General features: G+C 40.1%; 3 protein-coding genes across 4 annotated transcripts; 2 read left to right on the forward strand and 1 right to left on the reverse strand.

Annotated features, from left to right (window-relative positions):
• The first annotated feature begins 1812 nt into the window (after nt 1-1812).
• LOC109981190 (liver-expressed antimicrobial peptide 2) lies at nt 1813-2861 on the forward strand. The gene is made up of 3 exons (XM_020629871.3): nt 1813-2099; nt 2215-2354; nt 2612-2861. Exons 1-3 carry the CDS (start codon nt 2034-2036, stop codon nt 2643-2645), a joined length of 240 nt encoding a protein of 79 aa, XP_020485527.2. The 5' UTR covers nt 1813-2033; the 3' UTR covers nt 2646-2861.
• Nucleotides 2862-7567: 4706 nt separating this feature from the next.
• On the forward strand, nt 7568-13660 carry LOC109981191 (AP-4 complex accessory subunit RUSC2; the record flags this gene model as incomplete). Its single annotated transcript, XM_065965819.1, has 8 exons — nt 7568-8842; nt 8936-9218; nt 9345-10346; nt 11699-11775; nt 11916-12090; nt 12294-12399; nt 12505-12551; nt 13116-13660. Coding segments are annotated over exons 1-8 (3510 nt in total), but the record flags the coding sequence as incomplete, so codon positions are not given.
• On the reverse strand, nt 11604-19162 carry cimip2b (ciliary microtubule inner protein 2B). Of its 2 annotated transcripts, XM_065965283.1 has the most exons (8): nt 18712-19162; nt 17935-18116; nt 17166-17320; nt 16607-16733; nt 15991-16203; nt 13136-15901; nt 12277-12360; nt 11604-12108 (listed from the first exon to the last, which is right to left on the reverse strand). In XM_065965283.1, exons 1-6 carry the CDS (start codon nt 18774-18776, stop codon nt 15807-15809), a joined length of 837 nt encoding a protein of 278 aa, XP_065821355.1. In that variant the 5' UTR covers nt 18777-19162; the 3' UTR covers nt 11604-12108; nt 12277-12360; nt 13136-15806. The 2 variants fall into 2 exon arrangements, with proteins under 2 accessions (XP_065821355.1, XP_020485529.1); XM_020629873.3 differs by lacking the exon at nt 12277-12360.
• Between the last annotated feature and the right edge of the window lie 346 nt (nt 19163-19508).

Genomic DNA, 19508 nt, shown 5'->3' on the forward strand with positions numbered 1-19508 from the left:
CGAGTACGACAACAACAACAAAAAAAAAAATAGTTGTTTTATGCTGAACAGGGTTTATATTTTGGAGATTCCTTAGCGTACCACCACAGGGAGCCCGTGAACCACCGTAGGTACACGTACCATAGTTTGAGAACCACTGGTCTAAAGGACACCTTCTTATGGTTCAGAATGAAAGTTTTTATGACGTCTTTTTGAAACATTTTTTTTTTTAACGTCCAAGAAAGACATCACAAACATGTTCAAGCCGAATCATATAAGGCAGTCGTGTAGACGTCGATACTGAATGTTAAAGAGACGTCGTTTTTTATCGTCTTTTAAACGTTTACTATTGACGTCCAAGTGACATCCTTACAGGGTTCAAAATGAAATTTTTCATGACGTCAGATCCGGACGTTGGGCTGACAATTACAGACGTCTAAATGACACCTTGTAATGGTTCAGAATGAACATTTTTATGACGTCTTTTTCAAACGTCTTTTTAACGTCCAAGAAAGACGTCACAAAAACGTTAAATATGAACCATATGAGGCAGTCCTGTATACGTGGATACTGAACGTTAAAGAGATGTTGTTTTTTATCGCCTATAAACGTTCACTATTGATGTCCAAGTGACATCCTTACAGGGTTCAAAGTGAAATGTTTCCTGACGTCAGATCCCAACGTTCGGCTGACGTCAGATCCTGATTATTGACGTCCAAAAGACATCCTTACAGGGCTGACGTCAGATCCCGACGTTGGGCTGACGAGAGAGGGGGAGCGACTCACTGTCCGTACACTCTTGTCCGTAAATGTATCAAAACTGAAGCTTCTCCTGGCTCTGTTTTAAATATGTGAAATGTACAGCTTCTTGCAGCCGATTCTGTTCTGAAGTCCAATAAATAACAGAATATCTGTTAATGTAGGCCTACAGCTGCTTACTGTTGATTCCGTACTGAACTCCTATAAATAATGGAATATCGAGTGGAACATTTCAAAACACAAACCATACTCCTGGTGTTTATATCTGCGTGCGTGCTAGCATAAATTGAGCAGATTAAAGTTGTTTGTTGCAAAAACTCAATTAATTTAGAGGGGAAAACACATTTGATATAAAAACAACCCAATAGATACAAGACAGATAAGATAAGAGTACGACAACAACAACAAAAATTGTTGTTTTAATGCTGAACGGGTGGTTTTTTTTATATTGAGGTGGTACCATAGTTTGAGAATCACTGCACTAGCTAATATTAGCGCCATCTAGGAAGTTGCTAGATAATATCTGAAAGCGTCACAAGATGTAGTAGTAAAAAGGGCTTAAATTCATAACTAATGTGATGTTAGCTTGGACTTTACTGACTGATGTAAAGTTAATGGTTAAGTTGTAATGGTTGAATGCTAACGTTAGCTGCTGTGTGTTTGGATTTTGTTGGTTATAAACCTGAAATGTGTTTTGATTTTTTCACAGTCACAGATCATTTAAAAAAGCTGTGAACTGACAATGATTTATCAGTTACAATTCAAACCCTTTTTTCACTTCCTAATCTCTTTTAAGTTATTTATTTTTAACATTTGTGCTTACCACCCTATTGAGAATTCAGAGTAAAATGGCTACTAATGGAAAATTGGGAAAGAAAGAAGAGTACTATTCTGAATTAGCAGACTCTATGGAAGAGTAAACTGGTGGGTGGATACCTTTTCTGCGCTATGACACATGTGAAACTTTTTGCCTCCGACGTGGAATTGTCCTCAATTAGCAGGTTAAAGTGTACCTTGGATCCCCGCAGATAACCTTTGTTCACTGTTGTCATTATAAAACTGATAGATACCTCTCTTCTAAGAGACTTGCGTCTGTGGCTCTGACTTGAAATTAGCTTCTCTGCCAAGACTCAGCCATTATCATTAATGTAGAAATTAGGGAATTAATCTTTCATATCTTTGATATGATATAGCTCCTCCCAAACCTAGTTATAGTGTTTAATATAAGTGGCATGGGACAACTGACCAGCCCCTATGCAGAGTAACTTCTCTCTTGAGCTTGATCTGCAAACACCATGAGGACCTTACAGGAAAAACTTCTTGTATTTGCTGTTATTCTGTCTCTGATCTGTGCATTTCAGGTAAGTCAAATGTCTTTGACGATATTAAATAACACCACAGCTGTTGATGTCAATGTATTTTGATTTTTTTTTACCATACAGCATGAGACTCATCACAAATTCTTTCCCCATACAGGTCTGTTCTAAACCTGTAACAGAAGACTGGAGAGGTTTGGTTCAGCGTACCAAACGGTCTCTTCTGTGGAGATGGAACAGCATGAAGCCTGTTGGTGCCATCTGCAAAGAAAACTTAGAGTGTGGCACCAAATACTGCAGGTTTGTTGACAATGGTGGTTTCAACACCAGTATCCTATTTGACATTAATATATACTTCATATTTTGTCATGGAATAACATTCCTCCAACTATAAGTTGATAGTATAGCGAAATAAGAATGATGTTCCTTTCTTATTTTGCACAGACTGTTTGTAATCTCTGTATTGCATTTGTGTAGTTAAAAATTCAGTCCACGTGCATTTTGCATGGCATGGCAAAAGTCCGCTGCTGCAATAAAGTTTCTTCTTATCTTTACAGGAAAAATATCTGTTCCTTCTTGAACTCCACCTGATGAGGAGATACAACTCTATCAGGGTGACTGTCTACAAGACAAACTTTTTTTTTGGGACCAGAGCCTCTCAAAGTCAACCCTGCAAGAAGTTTTTTTCTGGAGTCAAATAGCTCCATCCAGTGATACATCGATCATTCAGATCACTTGCAGGACATCATACAGGATGTATCAATGTGATCATGTTTTTAATAAGAAAATATAATTTTCCAAAAAGTGTGTGAGGTGCTCTGACTTTATTGGTGCTTGTTTTTATAATATTTATTTGTACATATTGTAAAAATGTGTAAATATTTTTAATATTTTTCCAGAGGTTGTATTGTCTTTTTGTTAACCACCTTATGTCAAATTAAAACATTTATCACAAGTTCTTCCACTCTTTTGATGCAATGAAAAGAAGTTGCTAAAAAGAAGTTAAATATAAGCTGGTCAAAAATAATAATAATAATTCTGTAATTATATACATAAATCTAATAATATTGATTTTCAAAACCCTCAGAAAATATATTTTTTTATTTAACGATTGGCAAAGGGTGGTGAAACTGTCATATATTTGTTCGCCTAACCCTGACCAGTTAGATGTTAACTAAGGGTTAGACATGAAGAAATAAGGATCAGACTCAGATCAAATCCAGATTAATTCAACTGTCCCATCAGGGGATATCAGTTTTGCGGCAGGAGCACACAGAAAGGCAACATACACATGTACAAGATCGACAATTCATAATCACATTAAACAGACTTCAGAACACAATAAATAAAAACGCTACAAAAAATGTTTGAAAAAGTTACTGTGCAGTTTTACCACTAGAGGGCGATAGGAGTCAGGTTTATTGGACTATTGCTTGAAGAAATATCCAGCACATTTTTGATTTGACAAACAAACTGATATTTTTTTTGTAATCTAATGACTTTCATGGTAGTTTAAAAGTCTGATTTATTTTTTCATGTACTTCATAAAGCGGGGCTCTAATATCAAAATGAATATCAGTCTACAAGCATTTTTTTTTTTAAATCAGAAACATGGCGATTAAAATAACAGTTACTTTGGATTCAAAAGATGAAGGCTAACGTTAACATAAAATCACCAAAATGATAATTCGCTTTCATTATGTGTATTTCATTTCCTTTTGCAGGCCTAATGACACAAGTATTAATGCATTTGTGATCGAAAAATGCATGACATGAAATCATTAATGTCGGTACTATAATAATAAAAAGGCCATAAGTGATAAGCATGGTGTTCATTTTTATCATGAGCAAAAGCTGTGTAATGAACTGCTCTCCTACCAGGTGTCTTGGATACTTTGAGCGGCAGGTGCTTCTTCTTTTTCATTGGGTAACGTCAGCGTGACGTCACACCTCCATCAGCGTGAGCGGTGCTGAAGCGGCAGCAGGAGGGGGGGGGGTGACTGGTGCGTCTGTCCGGACCTCAGTGTCGGACCGGTGTCATGTTATCGTATGCTATAGTTAAGAAATCTCGGGATTTGACATTTATTTCACCGCAGATATTCAGGTATCACAGCCGAACATGTTCTTATGAATGCATCCTTTGCGTCAAAGCAAGACGCTCCTGCATGATTTATTTGAGAAATTCTGTTTGATTGCAAGATTTTGGACCTAAGCACGTACTTTCATCAGAGCCACCTGGAGGAAGCGAATGGATATCACCTTTGACTGACGATTGCTTTCAAGTAGGTGTCTTATGAAAAAGGTTTATCAGCTAATTCACTGATGATGTCGATGGTCTTTTGGATGTGCTTGAGCTACTTTGCTTTGAGTCAGTTATCCAGTTGTGTCTCCATTTTCATCTTTTTTGATTTTTTTTTGTACTTTATCTGGGCTCACAGGTATGTGTATGTGCAGTGTGTGGCAGTTTGTTTTGTAGACCTACGTGTGGAAGAGAGAGAGACAGAAAAATGCTACTGGCATGCATGGGTGGTTCTGTTGGCATGTGTGTCTCGTGTAACATGGTGTCCCACTTTAGCCACTTGGAACATTTTATTTTGTAGTCCAACAGCCTACTTTGTCTTAATAGTACAGCTCTCATCTAGGACATTCCTCCTCTTGTTGTCCATGTCTGTCCTGTACTAAATTCTAATAACTATCACGCAGGTTGAACATCAAATGAAATCTGAATTTGAGCTCATACTTTGAATTCTCCTCGCATGACTGTATAGAGAAGATATGAGCTGTAATGATGTTTGTTTCATTACACTGAGACGTCACTGATAACAAGCTGTCCTCTTCAAAAACAGGCCATCAACTTCGCTGGACTCTTTGCCCCCCCACCCCCACAAAACCTCCACAGTCCCATTCATCCTCAAATGAGCTGGCTGACTTGACCTGACAGACATTTCCAGAGCAATGATTCAGTTCATCACAACCATCTCAGTGTGCCGCAGACCACAGTCAAGTTCAGCAGACAATTGGAGCTGCAAATGACTGAGCTGGAGTTGTCGCCGCTTTGCAGTAGAATGTTCTGGTCCTCTGCAGACGACTAGTCAGTCAGCGTGGCCTACTTTCCTGTATCGAACTGTTGACAATAGACCGAGACAGAATCCATCCAGATCAATGCATTCCAACGCCTGCAGGTGTAAAATTATCTCTCATATTGAATAATAAAGTGAGAGCATAATACTAAAGACAATTATTATATGGTCTCATGATGATATATTAATGTTGATTCTACTGTAATAACCTACTGTATTTCTTGGTTAAAATCAGTTTCTTCTAAAAGCACTTGCTCTCATTCCTCACACATCTATGTATGTTGGGAACAGTTGTGGACTCAGGTGAATTGCTCAAGGACAGAACACCGACCCTGTGACTAAAAGCATTTTTGCCTCTCCCTCCTGAGCATTAGCCATACATACAACAAAAGATATAGATTCCCATCTAGAGCTTGTTTGCAAGTAGGTGCTGAACTGTAGTCTTTTTTTTACTTCTTTTAAAAAAGCTTAATGTGGGATTACTTTAAATTTTAAATATAGCAGTTTAATTACATCATATATTGTGATACTAAGTAAGAAATTAACAGTGTGCAATTTATGCAAACAGGTTTTTCAAAAACACAAGTAGAACTGAAAACTAGACTGAATTTGCATTCATCGATCCAAACCACTATTTACCAACACAGCGAAATGCTGAAAAGGCCCGAGCTGCTAAAATGAAAAATGAAAAATGTAAGGGGTACCAGCAGCATACTCTGATTTGTTTACCATTTTCTGCCTTGAAAAGGAAGTTGTTTATTGAAGAGATTTGATGATAAAGAGGATTAAGTCTTTATGGTCATCCACAACAGATGCTGTTTAGGTTGTTTTTCCCAATGTGAAGAGAGTAATCTGACCTCAGTGAATTTTATGGCCGATGTACATGACAACATAAAGCCTAAAACATTCCTTTAAGATGGGGAATGTTCTATCAAACGTATAGATTTTCTAAACAAGACTTCAATTCAGGACTGAACCCTCAGAGTATGAAAGACTGCTGAAGGTAGACATCTGAAAGTGGTGGATGATTTTGGCAACATATATAATTACCGGTGCTGTCTTTAGTAACATATTCATCTTTATTAATTTTGGTTTTATTTTGCGTCTCTTTAGTTTTTTATCACTTTGATTTTACTTTACAATATATCTAGTTGTATCTCTTGAAAGGATGATGATCATTATTATTATCTGTTTTCTGTTTCAAGCATCATGTTTGTTAAAATCAGGAGAAATGCCTGTGAATACGGCAGAGCACTTTAAAATTAATTGAACTGATGTGAAAATGTATTTACTCCTAGCAGCGCCGGCGGAGCATCTCTGCAGGGCAGCTGCCCTAGATACAGAGCGGCTCAGTGCCTGTGGTTGGACTAAGCGGAGTAAGAGCGAGAGAGAGAGAGAGAGAGAGAGACAGAAAGAAAGAGGGAGAGGAGTGGGGTTTTTCATGGTTGAATTTAGGAGAGGAGGCTGTGCTGAGGGCCATAAGCAGACACTAGAGCAGGACTCTGACTAAAGGACCAGCAGTGTGAGGCAAAGGAACCTACTCTGCTCTCAGATGTTCTTCATGTTTTTAATCTCTCTTTATTCTGTGGGGATGCTTTAATCCAGAATTAAAGATTATTCCACTAAAATCTGTAATTAGGTCCCTGAGGATTAAAGATTGTTGTATTCACAGCTGAGAGGATTTAATGATCAACAGATCAACATAAACACATTATGCAAACAAAAACAACAAGTATTTTCCAGAGTACATTTACAGGCAGCATTAAAACAACACTCCACGGTCCTTGTGTGCCAAGTAGTGAATATTTTCCCCTAAATGAAAACTTAAATGGCCCATAATTGTACTTTTGATTTAAGTAAAAAATGATGTCTCACTGTCCTTAGACTTCCCCTTCAGAATCCTTCAGTCTACTATGTTTGACTCTATTTTTACATGAGCATATTGTCGAATAGCCCCAGGAAGTGTGCTTTCTCAGCCGCAATACTTGTGACTTATTTATTGCAATCTTAAATTCTCTTGAGTGCATTATTCAGTAGTTAATTCAATATTATACAGTTAGTTTTGTTGTCTAGAATTGATTATCTGTCTGTACAGAGACCCCCCCCCATACAGCAAGAATGAAAACGACACATTTTTGTAGGAAAAACTCTGATTGTGATCGCTATATTTTGCTTGCTTTGAAAATCATTCCAATCTCTGCTAGCACTGATCTGTTTTTGTTTATAATCACACGATGATTTACCTGAAACCTGTTGATTATGGGAGTGTTGGGGTGTGTGTGTTGGGGGAGGAGGTTAAAGCAGTTTAGCAGACCAATGCCAAGAATGATATTGATAGTTGTGAAAGTATTCTAATTCTTCCAATTTTTGTCTTTTAGAATTTAATTTAAAAAACATGGAGACCCTGTCCATGGTCCATCCTCATCCAGCAGCATGATTGGAACATCCAGTCTGTCAGGGGACACCCTGATCGCCTGCCACTTCCCTGTGGTCCAGCTTCCCACTTGGCAACTCCCTGTCCAGGCTCTTTGCAGCTCTTCCAAGAGGCCCGGCCGGCTGTGCTCAGCGGGCCTGACCCGAGCCATATCCCTCCCCGAACGAGACTCTCTGAACAGAGAACACACCTTCACCGGTGGCCGGAAACATTTTTCCAGCAGCTACAGTAGCCTCAATGAGGAGCGAGTGGAGGAGGAGGGGGGCAGCGACAGCAGCGGGAAGTATGACTCAACCTCGTCACCGGAGGAAATGAGTTCCCTCCTGAAACTGGAAAAGTCTGGAGCAAAAGGCAGTCTGAGGCTACACAACTCATTCCTACCAAACTCAGAGCTAGACGAGGAAGAGGAAGATGAAGATAGCGATGGAGGGAATCTTCACAAATATCATGAGGACTCGTCTTTTGTGCTGCATGGAAACTCAAACTGGCCTCAGAGTATTGGCGGCAGGAATTATAATATGTCACATGGAGACATGGAGAATGACTGGGGAAATGAAGGGACCGTTTTGGAGTGCTTTCATGTTGGCAGACCTGGCAACAGGGCTTTTGGAGAGAAAGATTCAGACACATCGAAGGATCATGTTTCTTGTTGCATCCACAGCCAGCCCAAATCTCCCCAAGAGCTGTTCACAAACGGTCAGACAGAGTGCGTAAGTGACTGTTCCTGTAACAGCTCCGATGGTGTCCTAGTGAACTTCTGTACCATGTACAACCGAAGCAACAACCCTGCCACGCCCCATGACCTCAGCAGTCCAGCTCTACCCCCCTCCCAGTCAGCTGAGGGATCTGTGTTCCTCAACCTGCAACCGGTTACTAAGACTCCAGCTGAGGACCTCCAACCACATGACACATTAGTTAACTCTCCCCCAAAAGGAAAGGACAAGTTAGAACCGAGTGCCTGGTCTCCTCAGGTACTCGACTCTAACTGCAATTTGTACTCCTTGGAGCCCCTTCCCCCTGGTCTCTCCTCATTGGAGATATCAGACCTGACCGCCTGTCTCCAAAGCCAGGCCACACTGGCAATGGGGACCAACCAGAAGTACTACAAGCTTGTGAGTTGTGACCTTTCATCCCAGTCGCCCAGCCCGGCCTGGACCAGCCTCATCAGCTGCCCTGAGGGTCAGAGCTCTCAGAGCAGAAGCAGCCCTGCCCCTCCCTCTGAGACATACTGTGTCGATCATAAGAAAGAAGGGCAACACAAAGAAAACAAAAAGGTAAAGTTTCCCAAAAAAATGGAATCTTCTCTTGGTATTATGTGAGATTATAGTTTGGCTAAACATTGATTGACTATTTTTTATCACCAACAGGAAAGAGAGGGCAAACAAAATGAAAAGATGCTCTCCTCTGCAGAGAGCAGCTCCTCGCAGTTCCCGGCCTATGATTACCAAGAAGCCAGCACATCCACTAAACAAGCACTCTGCACGAAGAGACACACAGACGGCATCCAAAATGTCTCCTACGCAACCTCTTCAATGTGCCCCAGCAAGTGTAGCCCACACAGCTGTACATGCCAATGTACCAGCTCTGCATCCACACTACCATCTGTGGTTCTGGACCAGGAGCACTGTGATACTGATGCTGCTATAAAGGGTAATGTAACTATCATGATGTTTCCCTTCTTTGCTATAGAATAATAGATACACTTATATATTTTTTTATCTTTGTTTAAAGCTAAGTGATTTTAACAATTTCTTTTGTCCCTCGATATTCTCTCAGGAGCATGTTCAATTGAAAATGCAGTTGTTCGATACAGTAAAGCCCAAAGACCGACCTCCCTGCCCATCCAGCCTTTTGTTCTGGTCCCAGCAGACAAACCCCAGACCCAGCACTTGGGCTGCCTTCTGGACCAGTACATAAACCAGAAATCCAGCAAGACCAGTAGCAACCAATCAAGTTCGGGGTTTAAGTTCAGGGGCAAAAGGAGTCAATGCTTCACAAACCTTCAGCTGTCACCAATGGGCAGCGCCTGCCCTGTCTTCCTGGAGGCTCCTTCCAGCTCAGATACCTGCTCCACCTGCACGCCAAGTCCAGAGTGCTTCATCCGCAGACACACATGGAGCCAGTCCAGCAGAAGCCAAGGATGCCAAAGTCCATGTACATCCAAAAGCAGCCTGGAGACAACTTGCACGAGCACAAAGTCTGACCTGGTTCAAGTGCAAGAAAAAACAAGCCCAAACTCTGGCAAAACTCAGGCTAATACTTTTCCAATTGTGACCCCAACCCAACCCATTCTTGCTAAAGTCCCCACCTACCAAGATCTTATTAAACTTATTCCGAAACAGAACCATGTCAACACTGAGGCCAAAAGTCCCAGTCAGTCCCAGACTTCATACAATTCAGTGTTCTCTGATACACCACCCACTTTAACCCTAACAACTGACAATCCTCACACGAACCTCCAGGTGTTCCTGTCTCCTCCCACAACCACGCAACCAGAAAAGAAGGCAGCACCTCTTGCGGATTCTGGCTTTTTTCACAGTAGTTTTACGGCTGCCCTCTCCTCAGTCGCTCCTCTCTCCTCTTTGAGTACTCTGCTCTCCTTGGCTGCGTCAGGGTTGCATCTACAACAAAATCCAGATTCTGCCAAGCTCAGTGGGAAGCCGAGTCAGAGTCAACACGGTGAATCCCTCATTCTGAGTGACAAGCCGCCTGCTGAGTTCTGCCTTTCGCCCGATGCGTCTTACGAGTCCATGTCTATCAGCCATCTGCAGAGGAGAGGTGAGGAAAATACACAAGTCTCCCATGGCAGCCATTTTCCTCTGACATCACAGTAAGGGATGTCAGATATATACAACTAGATACTTCTTCTGGGCTCTAGCCAACATTGCAATTTGATGGTGTTACACAATACATAAGAAAAATTATAAATACCAGGCAAACAGTACTTAAGGCTAGCTACCAGCAATGCTAGCATACCATTATTTTAATGATTTAACAGTTGTTTTAGCTAATGCTAACATTAGCTGTTGTGACTCGCTGTCTTCAGCTGATTCATTAAAAAATGGCAATTGTATTTAAGTCTTTATCACAGCATTTGAGCATCTGACCCTGAGGTAAAGGCCACTATGTGAATAAGGGTCATTAATGACTGATGCACTTCATTGGGTTGTATAAAACAAGCTGTTAAATACAGTATATGCTCCACATTTGAATCCAAATGGAGTCAGAAGTGTCCCAGTAACAGTAATGACTGGAATTTGCCTGGATTGGTTTGTCTAACCAGTGATGAGCCGTGTAGAGCAGCATTATAAACTCACTGTGCTGCAGCAGTGTCTTCAATACCCTGAAGGGGCTTTCTCTCAAACATGACCTATTTTTATCTCTCCCTGCACAGGATTGGCTGAGCCTTCTGCTCTGTAGCCTATGTGTGTGCGACTGCAAGCTTCTCCAACAGAGGAACATGAAGGAGAATGATGCAGTAGAAAGAGTGCTACTGATTTACAACCCAGCTAACCATTTTGTTTCAGAGCCACCATATGGGCTTTTATTTCGTTCTATTAATATGAACCTCTTGCATGGTTAAATATGGAGACATTGGCAGCAGAGGTGAACAGTCAGTGTGGTGCAGTCCTGCAGGCGGCATCAACATGCATTAAGAATTTACTGTGACATTTGCAGAGGCGAGCCAGTATGAGATGAAGAAAGAAAGGCAAGGGCAAAGCAAGCTAATGAGGGTGGCTTCTAAAACGGAAATGGACTCTTAATTTCATGTACATATTTGCATTCCTGTGCTGTGACAATGAACCTTTAAAGCTGTCTCTCTTACCTCTGTGCATTGACCTAGTTGGTGCAGTGAAAATCTTTAAAAAGAGAAAGAAATGATAAAGTCTTTCTAATGGAAACAAATCTACCAGTGCAATATTATCATTTCAACCCAGTTCTGGGCAAATCATCATGTTAAAAGATTCTTCTAGAAAAGTGATATTGTCTTCAACAAGCAGGTAGGAAACAGGTTAATAAGAATCAGTCTGCCACAACAGTCAATAATACACATATATTACATAAGATGGAGACTTGCAATGTTACATTTATACAGTGTGTTAACACATTTCTTTATTTAATGTCTGTAGGTTTGCTGAGAGCTGTGAGCAGAGCTGTGGATTTGATCATGGCTCATTTTGGCAGCAGCAGAGACCCTGAAGAAAAGGTATGAACCAGCAGAGCCGAGCAGCTTGAAAAGATGTGTCACAATGGAAAACTGCCAAAAGAATGACTAACATTGTGAGACCAGAATCAAATAACTTCTTTCAGCAGGAAATAAACCGTGTCTTAATTGTCTTGCCACAGATGCGTCTGGGTAACAGCTCTCGCAGTCCCACAATCGCCGGGCTGGTCCTGGAACATTTGTGTCCAACAATCCAGAATATTTTAGAGGACGGTCTCAGGGATCACAAACTGGATGTCATCATCGGGCAACGACGCAACCACTCCTGGGGTGTAGTGGAAGTCTCAACTAGGCTCGGTACATGTATATAGTGATCTAAAGTCAAAGAAAGTATTACTAGTATTACAACAGAAGGATACAATGTGATATGATGGACTTAATAGTCTCTTTGTGGAGATTTGTCTTGGTGCTTCTACTTGATAATTTTGGCTGTAGAGCAGCTTTGTTTTGGTTTAATTGTTTGTGTCTAGTACTTAAATGTACTTTTTTTTTCTCCAAAGGTCCATCCACCAGGGTCCTTCACAGCCTGGTTTCCAAAATCAGGCAATGTCCACAGCTTAGCAGCCCCTGCATGAGATTGAGAGCTTTCATTATGGGCCTACTGAAGTAAGGACAGACACGACCTTTGATACATTTATGATTCCTTAAAATACAAAATGAAATGACTGTACATTTAACATGATCTTTTGTTGGTTATTTGTTATTTTTTAGTTTAAGAGCGTTGGAATTCTGGCTCAGCCACCTTCAGGGTCAAAAAGGTGAGTCAGCAGTTTGCTCTGTTTACACACTGAAAGGCTGTTTTAATGTTTAAAATCAATATCAGTCAGTAAGTTGGTCTTAGGTCCATATATAAATATCTCAACAACTATTGAATGGATGTGAAATGTGGTACCACTATTCATATTTCCTACAGAAGAAACTGAGAGAACTCTGGTGATCTCCTAATTTCTTCAGTTCCTTCCTCATAAATTTGATTTGGCCAGTATCATCATCATGAAGATTTGCATGTTGACATATTATATTATCCATAGGGTGGTCGACGATGGTAAAATCGCAGCAACAGCCCAAAAGTTTTCCATCAGGAGAAAATGCAGTTAATAATCAACTCTAATGCGAGAACAATTTACTACAAGAAGCCGAAACAAATGCATTATTAGCAGACACATTGCATTTACATAAACATTGCAAAAACACACAAACCCAGAAGGTAAATGCAACAATAAATGCTGACTATCCCGTAGTCACAAAGGGAGTGCTCCCACTAGCGCATTTTCAAAACAATACTTGAAAACTAAACAACACATTTTTTCATGTCTCAACAGATGTAGTGACAACGTATTACCATTCCTGGGGCTTCCTGTCCATGTCTCTTCATCGGTGTCGGCCCTTGTTTGAGGAGCTGCTTCTTTTGCTGCAGCCTCTCTCTGTGCTGCCTTTTGACCTCAACTTGCTTCTGGAACCCCGACTGCTACGTAACAGACAGCTATGTCCGGATGAGCCGGGTGTTTCTCCACCTCAGCCATGCTCAGCTCTCTTGGTGACCAGCTGGCCACTACTGCAAGCTGACAGACAGGTGGAGATCAACCGCAGTGTTCAGCAAACTAACATTTCACATAAGTCCGATCTGCATCAACAACAGCAGTATCTCACTTCTCAGAGTCTGAGTTTCTATAAGCAGGATGGAGGAGCGGTTCAGGCTAGCAGGAGTCCATTGTTAGCTCCCATCCCAGAGTGGTGGCCAAAAGAGGCGGATCTAATGGAGGGTGTAGCAGAAGGAGAGGACTGTAGCCAGAATAATGCAGACAATTGGTCTCAAATAAGTATGGACAGCAGGCAAGAAGAGAGGAGGGGAGAGAAAGACAATGAGACACCAAATGCATCAGCTGCTGTCCAGGCTGAGAGTCCATGTCAGGGTGGGCTGCGCTGGGCCAACCTGTTTGGAGCTGCTGATACTTCAACTCGAGCAGAAACCGTTTTTCAGAGTCAGGTTGGAGCTCAAACCAGAAGGTAAAAAAAAAAGATAAGGTTTTTTTAAATAATATTTTTGTATTTGTGATATTACACTCTTGATTTACAAAAGACAATATGACTCTCCATCCAAAACTAATGTCTCTTTGATTTATTTCTCAGGTGCAAGCGGCCATCACAGTGGCTGCGCTTGGACAGGTCGCAGCTTGGACTCTTGGCTCAGTCCATCAGGTCATTGAAGTTGGGAGGAGCTCAGTCTGACAAATAGCTTGACAGCTAAACAAAATAAAACCAGCTGTGAGCCTGCCTTTTTTACTGTACTAACAAAAAGTCCTAAATGCATGAAAATACATACACAGTATTCATTCACACTGCTGAACTGACCAGAAAGCACATAATATACTGGATCAACAGCTGTGTCAATGGCCCATATTCATCAAGCTGGGCACTGCACAAGCTGTTTTGGAAATTCATCAATAATAATTATTTATTTTTTTTGTCTTTTCATGCATTCTTTCATTTCACAATCATTTTGATGGACTTCTTTGCCTTTATTTTGAAAGGGATTTGAACCCTGGCTGCTGTACATGCTCTATTAGCCAAGAGTCCTTGGTGCCAATGTATGACCTTTTGATAATCTCAGTAGCAATCAACCATTCGTTTGCACCATTAACTTTGAGGGAATGAATGACTCTACAGTCTCTGTAGCATCACTGCTAATGTAATTTTATGGTTCAATCAAATTATTACATTTACAGTCCTATGAAATTGTTTTTATCAATTTGTTTTATTTATTTGCAAACAAGAGGAAATGTTTTTTAAGGTTCTTGTGTATTTTGGTAAAATTCGAAAAGTTCAGACTTCTAATCTGACAGAAGCTCCTGTCAGACAAGTTACTTTAACATGTCTATGTTATAACTGGGCTAAGTTTGTACATTAGAACAGCTGCTGACACCTACCGGTACTCCGGGTTTGTCTGACTCCTGATCTTAAAATATCATCTGGTCGCCGTTTTCTCGTTCTACATTTTTTATTTGCTCTCAATTTAGTTGTGAGATCAAGCTTTATGACTGCGCTCTGACGAGTTATCAATTCCACTTTTCCAGAAATGAACTTGATGAATTAGAGCCCATTTCCCTTATTTGTAATTGCACTTTAGAATAACCGAAAGAAAGGTGCTTTTGTTACCCTGTTTCTCTCCTTTGTATTTCCTGGAGGTGAATATCAATGATAAAATGTGACCTGCTGTTGACTGTTGGACATACTTGTGGTGCAAAAACTTTTCATATCTCATATTAATACTGTACCTGCGTAGCTATATCTTTCATGTTGGGACTGAATCAAAAAAAGGCAATACACGTTTACTAGTGCCAAACATTCTGCACACCAGCCTTGTGTACTGTCAGTGATGTCAGACTTCTTGAGCAGATTTGCAGCATGTGGATGCATGAGTTAACACACATACTGTAGTGCTTCCCAGGTCTTGTGACTTTCTGTGAATGTTTGTAAAGCTGTAGTTAGGTTTGGGATTTCTCTTGCTCTGAAACAAATGTTAAATTGTGTGTTAAGTGTATTTGTTAAACTCAGCAGGATGTCTTCCAGTGGAGTCTTTGCTGTGCACAAAAAGAAGCCCTCTGGTGGCTGTTTCAGGTATTTCAATGTGTGTAAGATATATTTTGATAAGACTGCCTGGTGTATAAACGAGAAGGGAAAAGAGCCAAAAAAAAAAAAAATGTTCTCTGCATTTGTTAAAAAGAGAATTTCAATGTTCTGCAATAATGTGAAGCCTGTGAAATGATTCCACCCAGCGTCATTTTCTCAACCTCTGGACCCTTCCTCTAATGCCCGGTGACAATCAGAGTCTTTAAATAAAGACTGAACATATTCACCTGTCTTCTTCTTGTTACCAACAGAGAGAGATAGCAAAAGCAATGTGTAAGTATGTACAGAATATTTGGTTTCATGAAAATGTAAAACATCCTGAAACATTCTCAGACTCAAGTCAGAACTTGATCTTGCCAGTATTTAACATTTAATTGATGGTTTTATAACTTGTCCCGAGGAATTCTCTTGATCCCGCTCTTTTCCATTGCATTCTGGGAAAGTTGACCAAAGGTTTGTCCGTACATGAACTTATATCCTGCGGGACAGCATACAGTTAGACATGCTTTACCTTGATGTTCACTTTTTCAGAAGCCTGTTAAAAAAATAGTTCACAGTGAAACGCACCTGGAATGTGGCCTGTGAACGCTGGCACCACGCCGCTGTTTGACGGATAGATTGTGGACTTGGCGGCTACTGAGGTTTCCTTTCTCTCTGTGAAGTTTTGGGATGTGGCGTCACTCCGCCGCTGCGCCCCAAACTGGATCAGTGCCTGGTTGGTAGTGACTGGGTAGCCTTTGCCGACTAGGAAGCGAGATTTTGGTACGTGTCCTGTGAAACCTTTGAAAATACATCATGCAATGAGCTGAGTTTTAAATATACACAGAGTATGTAAATATTACCAGTATTGTGAATACGTATATTACACTACACTGCAACTTCCTAAGGTTACTCTAGCCTATTGTTCAGTAATTTTTTCCCCTTCTAACTCTGTTGGTTGCATTTCCAGCAATTTGATCTAACATGCTCTGGAAATGTGACTCCAATAAGACAAAAGTGTTGCTCTCTGTTTGATGAACGTGTTTACGATGTATTATAGTTGTAAAAAGTTGATTAACGCAGCTTTAACTTCGCTGTGAATCAATAATATGCAGTTGTCAGCAACATCTCTCAAAACCGGTTCAGCTCTGACAGAAGCAACCAGCTGGTGAACATCTAAGAGCATTTGTAAAAAGCTTTGTACCTGAGATGAAGTACTTGTTTGGGTCATCGTCACCCATTGCATACGGTCTTCCGAGGGGTATTACGGGCTTCAAGGGTTTGTAGGAGAAGACCTTGTCGGAGATTGCTGTAAAGGGGGGACTCGGTCTCTGTGACAAAAATGAGAAGAGAAACATTAAAGCATGGAGGACGACTCACAGATCATATAATCTGTGATACGGAATGGTCACATGACGAGCCTTTTTATTAGCATTCACTAAAAGTTGAAAATGGTAACTTGAACTCTACATTATATAATAGCTTATATATGATATATAACACAGGTCGAATTTCAATCCTAACTATTTAAAGTGACACAATTACTTTTTTTTACTAATTATAATTAATATTCAATAAATCTCACAGACATAGTGAGTGAATCTGTGGCTGGTCCTATGACAAGATGATCACTTCTCCATCTCAGTCTTTCATTTAAGATAGATTATATTACAGTGAACTGACACTGGAGCTCCACCATGGATAATTAAACAACAGTGACCCTATTCAGAGGTGTCAACACGTCTGAGTGAGGGAAAACGTACTTTAAACTGACAGTTGCTACAGTTGGCGACCGCTGGCAGGTCTGATGATTGCCGTTGGATCCTCGCACGTCTCTCCTGGTCAAACTCAGTCAGCGCTCTGCGACATGTTTCAGAGTAACGGCAGGCAAAGTAGTTCTGCCTGTTTGGGATAAAGCCTAAAACAGCAACAAGCAACTTTAAGGAACGTGCACACAATATTGGAAAAAATGATTTCGTCAGAAACGGCGTCCGTGTTAATCCTAATCACCAAAGATGGTTGAAAAAGTTTTAAAGGGACATTAACATTTCACATACATTACCTGGAGATTGTTTTTAAGATAAAGTTATCTGTGATCTTTAGCTCATTGTTTAAAATGTTATAATTGAAGAATGTGTGAAAAGTGTTCTTTTTCTACACATTATCGGCGGGTGAATTTCTTATTAACGAAATATTAACAAAGGGTGAAATAAATATGAGAAAATCAACACTTCAACATAAAACAACATTTTAAAAACCAAGAAAATGCTGCTATAATATGGCTTACTGGTGTAGGTTAATGCATTTTCAACACTGATCTACTTTACTGGTCGGCTATACTTAATAATTTACAAGTGGAGACAGATTATTCTCATGTTTCCCTCGTCTCACTGTTTTCTCTTCAGTTCGTATTTAAAGCTTGATTTCCATATTACCAGAATTATTGTTTGTAAGCAGAATAGGCTAAAAAAAGATTTTCCATGAAGTTTAACATTGTTGACCCCGACTAGTGTGAGTGCATGATACCGTAACCTGTGTATCCTGGTAGCATCTTCATTGTCCCATCAGAGTCGGTCTCTGCAGAGGGGACGAGTTCCTGGTGAAGGTCCAGACGAGTTGAGTGTTTCACCTCAGGACTGCTGAGCAGCTGGGATGTGAGCTTACCATAAGACTTCCCCACAGTGTACTTGAGCTGTGGGCAGTAGCCAGCAAACCTGAAAACAACAAAGAGTCCAATCTTTAATTCTTTAAAAGATTAGGCAGTAGAAGACTGCTTTTGAGGAGGTGGGGTGTGTTTTTTTATAGGAGGCCCTAAATGTATTTCTAATATCTAGAGGTAAAATGAAATGTTTCCTGTTAGCATTGCCACACTCTATGACTTTTTTTTTTAAATAAATGTTACAAAAGTCCTGCGAACATCTGTTGAATGGAGAAATCCTACTTTTTTTGCTAAATCTAAATAAACAGGCTACATTGTTGACGTACTCTGTGTGGACAAACTCAACTATCATAAACATGTTATCCAGCTGAGTTCACAAGTTTACAGTTCCATTATTATCTTTGTGGACAAATAAAAATGAACGACATCCTCTCATTGAGTACAAAGCTGCAATGACACAACCAAAAATAAGGCAAAAATGACATATAATTGTCACGTCGTGTATCCTTATTAGTGTAATGATTCAAAAATGAGTGAGAAGCCAAACACTGTCCAGTCGTATTTTTTTATTTTTTATTTAATGCAGTCTCATTCCTGTTGTTTAAACTTTGATATAAAACATAAAAAAGTAAGAAGAGGTTATCACTTACCCCGGGATGTAGTAGGGCTCAGGTGTCAGGAGAACTTCCTTAAATCTTGAGGCGTATTTCTCCATCGTGACCCTGAGCGGCTGAAGCAGGTTGAATTCCTGAGTGTGTTTTGCTGGTTGCTACAGAGAATTAAACACAAACACACTGATGGAGCCAAGTGTCGTACTCACCGATGCTTCTTTTGCAAGAACACAATCTAGGCCTATTGTTTGCTACACGTCTGTTTATCACCGTGTGTGGGCATTTAGTGGAGGTAATTTATATGAGTGACAACAAAACTTCCCCGCTAACAAATTATTTATACTTCATTATTTTTTTTGGAAACGAATAATAACCGTGGAGAACAAACGACCATGAAATAACATATATCCTAGATAATTATGGAGTGAGATGAGTGTTGTTTTGAAGAGAGACGTGTTGCATAGCTTGTTGGAAATTCATGAAGCATGCTTATCAGCGCCTCCTAGCGGCTGTTTGCAACTCTTCATCGAATGAATGAAGGGAGGACTATTTACTGTGACTGATTTGTAGCCACATTTTTATCGATATTATCAAAAAAATAACTTCAAGTCCCCCTTTTAGCCTTATTTGACAAGATATTGGTTATTTTTAAAGCATGTATTTAAACGTTTAAGAATAAGGTTCTTAAGTTTTTCAAAGCCGTCTTCAAACCAGCAGAAATAAAAATCCATATATCTATATATCTATATATATATATATGTGTATTAATTGTATTCATTTAGGCTCTTTAAGAAAATTCAGCCAGTCCCCAAAAATGTATCCCTCAAATTTAACCC

Source organism: Labrus bergylta, chromosome 17 (assembly GCF_963930695.1).
Source record: "Labrus bergylta chromosome 17, fLabBer1.1, whole genome shotgun sequence".
NCBI lineage: Eukaryota > Metazoa > Chordata > Actinopteri > Labriformes > Labridae > Labrus > Labrus bergylta.

What these genes read in the sequence shown, in the direction of transcription:
- cimip2b (XM_020629873.3), bottom strand. Translation starts at nt 18,776, where the DNA reads ATGGAGAAATACGCCTCAAGATTTAAGGAAGTTCTCCTGACACCTGAG. An exon ending in GTAGCAACTGTCAGTTTAAA is followed by an intron (nt 16,734 to 17,165) that starts GTACGTTTTCCC and finishes TTTTTGTCACAG; the next exon opens with AGACCGAGTCCCCCCTTTAC. An exon ending in AAACAAGTACTTCATCTCAG is followed by an intron (nt 16,204 to 16,606) that starts GTACAAAGCTTT and finishes GTATTTTCAAAG; the next exon opens with GTTTCACAGGACACGTACCA.
- LOC109981190 (XM_020629871.3), top strand. Translation starts at nt 2,034, where the DNA reads ATGAGGACCTTACAGGAAAAACTTCTTGTATTTGCTGTTATTCTGTCT. An exon ending in CTCTGATCTGTGCATTTCAG is followed by an intron (nt 2,100 to 2,214) that starts GTAAGTCAAATG and finishes TTCCCCATACAG; the next exon opens with GTCTGTTCTAAACCTGTAAC. An exon ending in TGTGGCACCAAATACTGCAG is followed by an intron (nt 2,355 to 2,611) that starts GTTTGTTGACAA and finishes TTATCTTTACAG; the next exon opens with GAAAAATATCTGTTCCTTCT.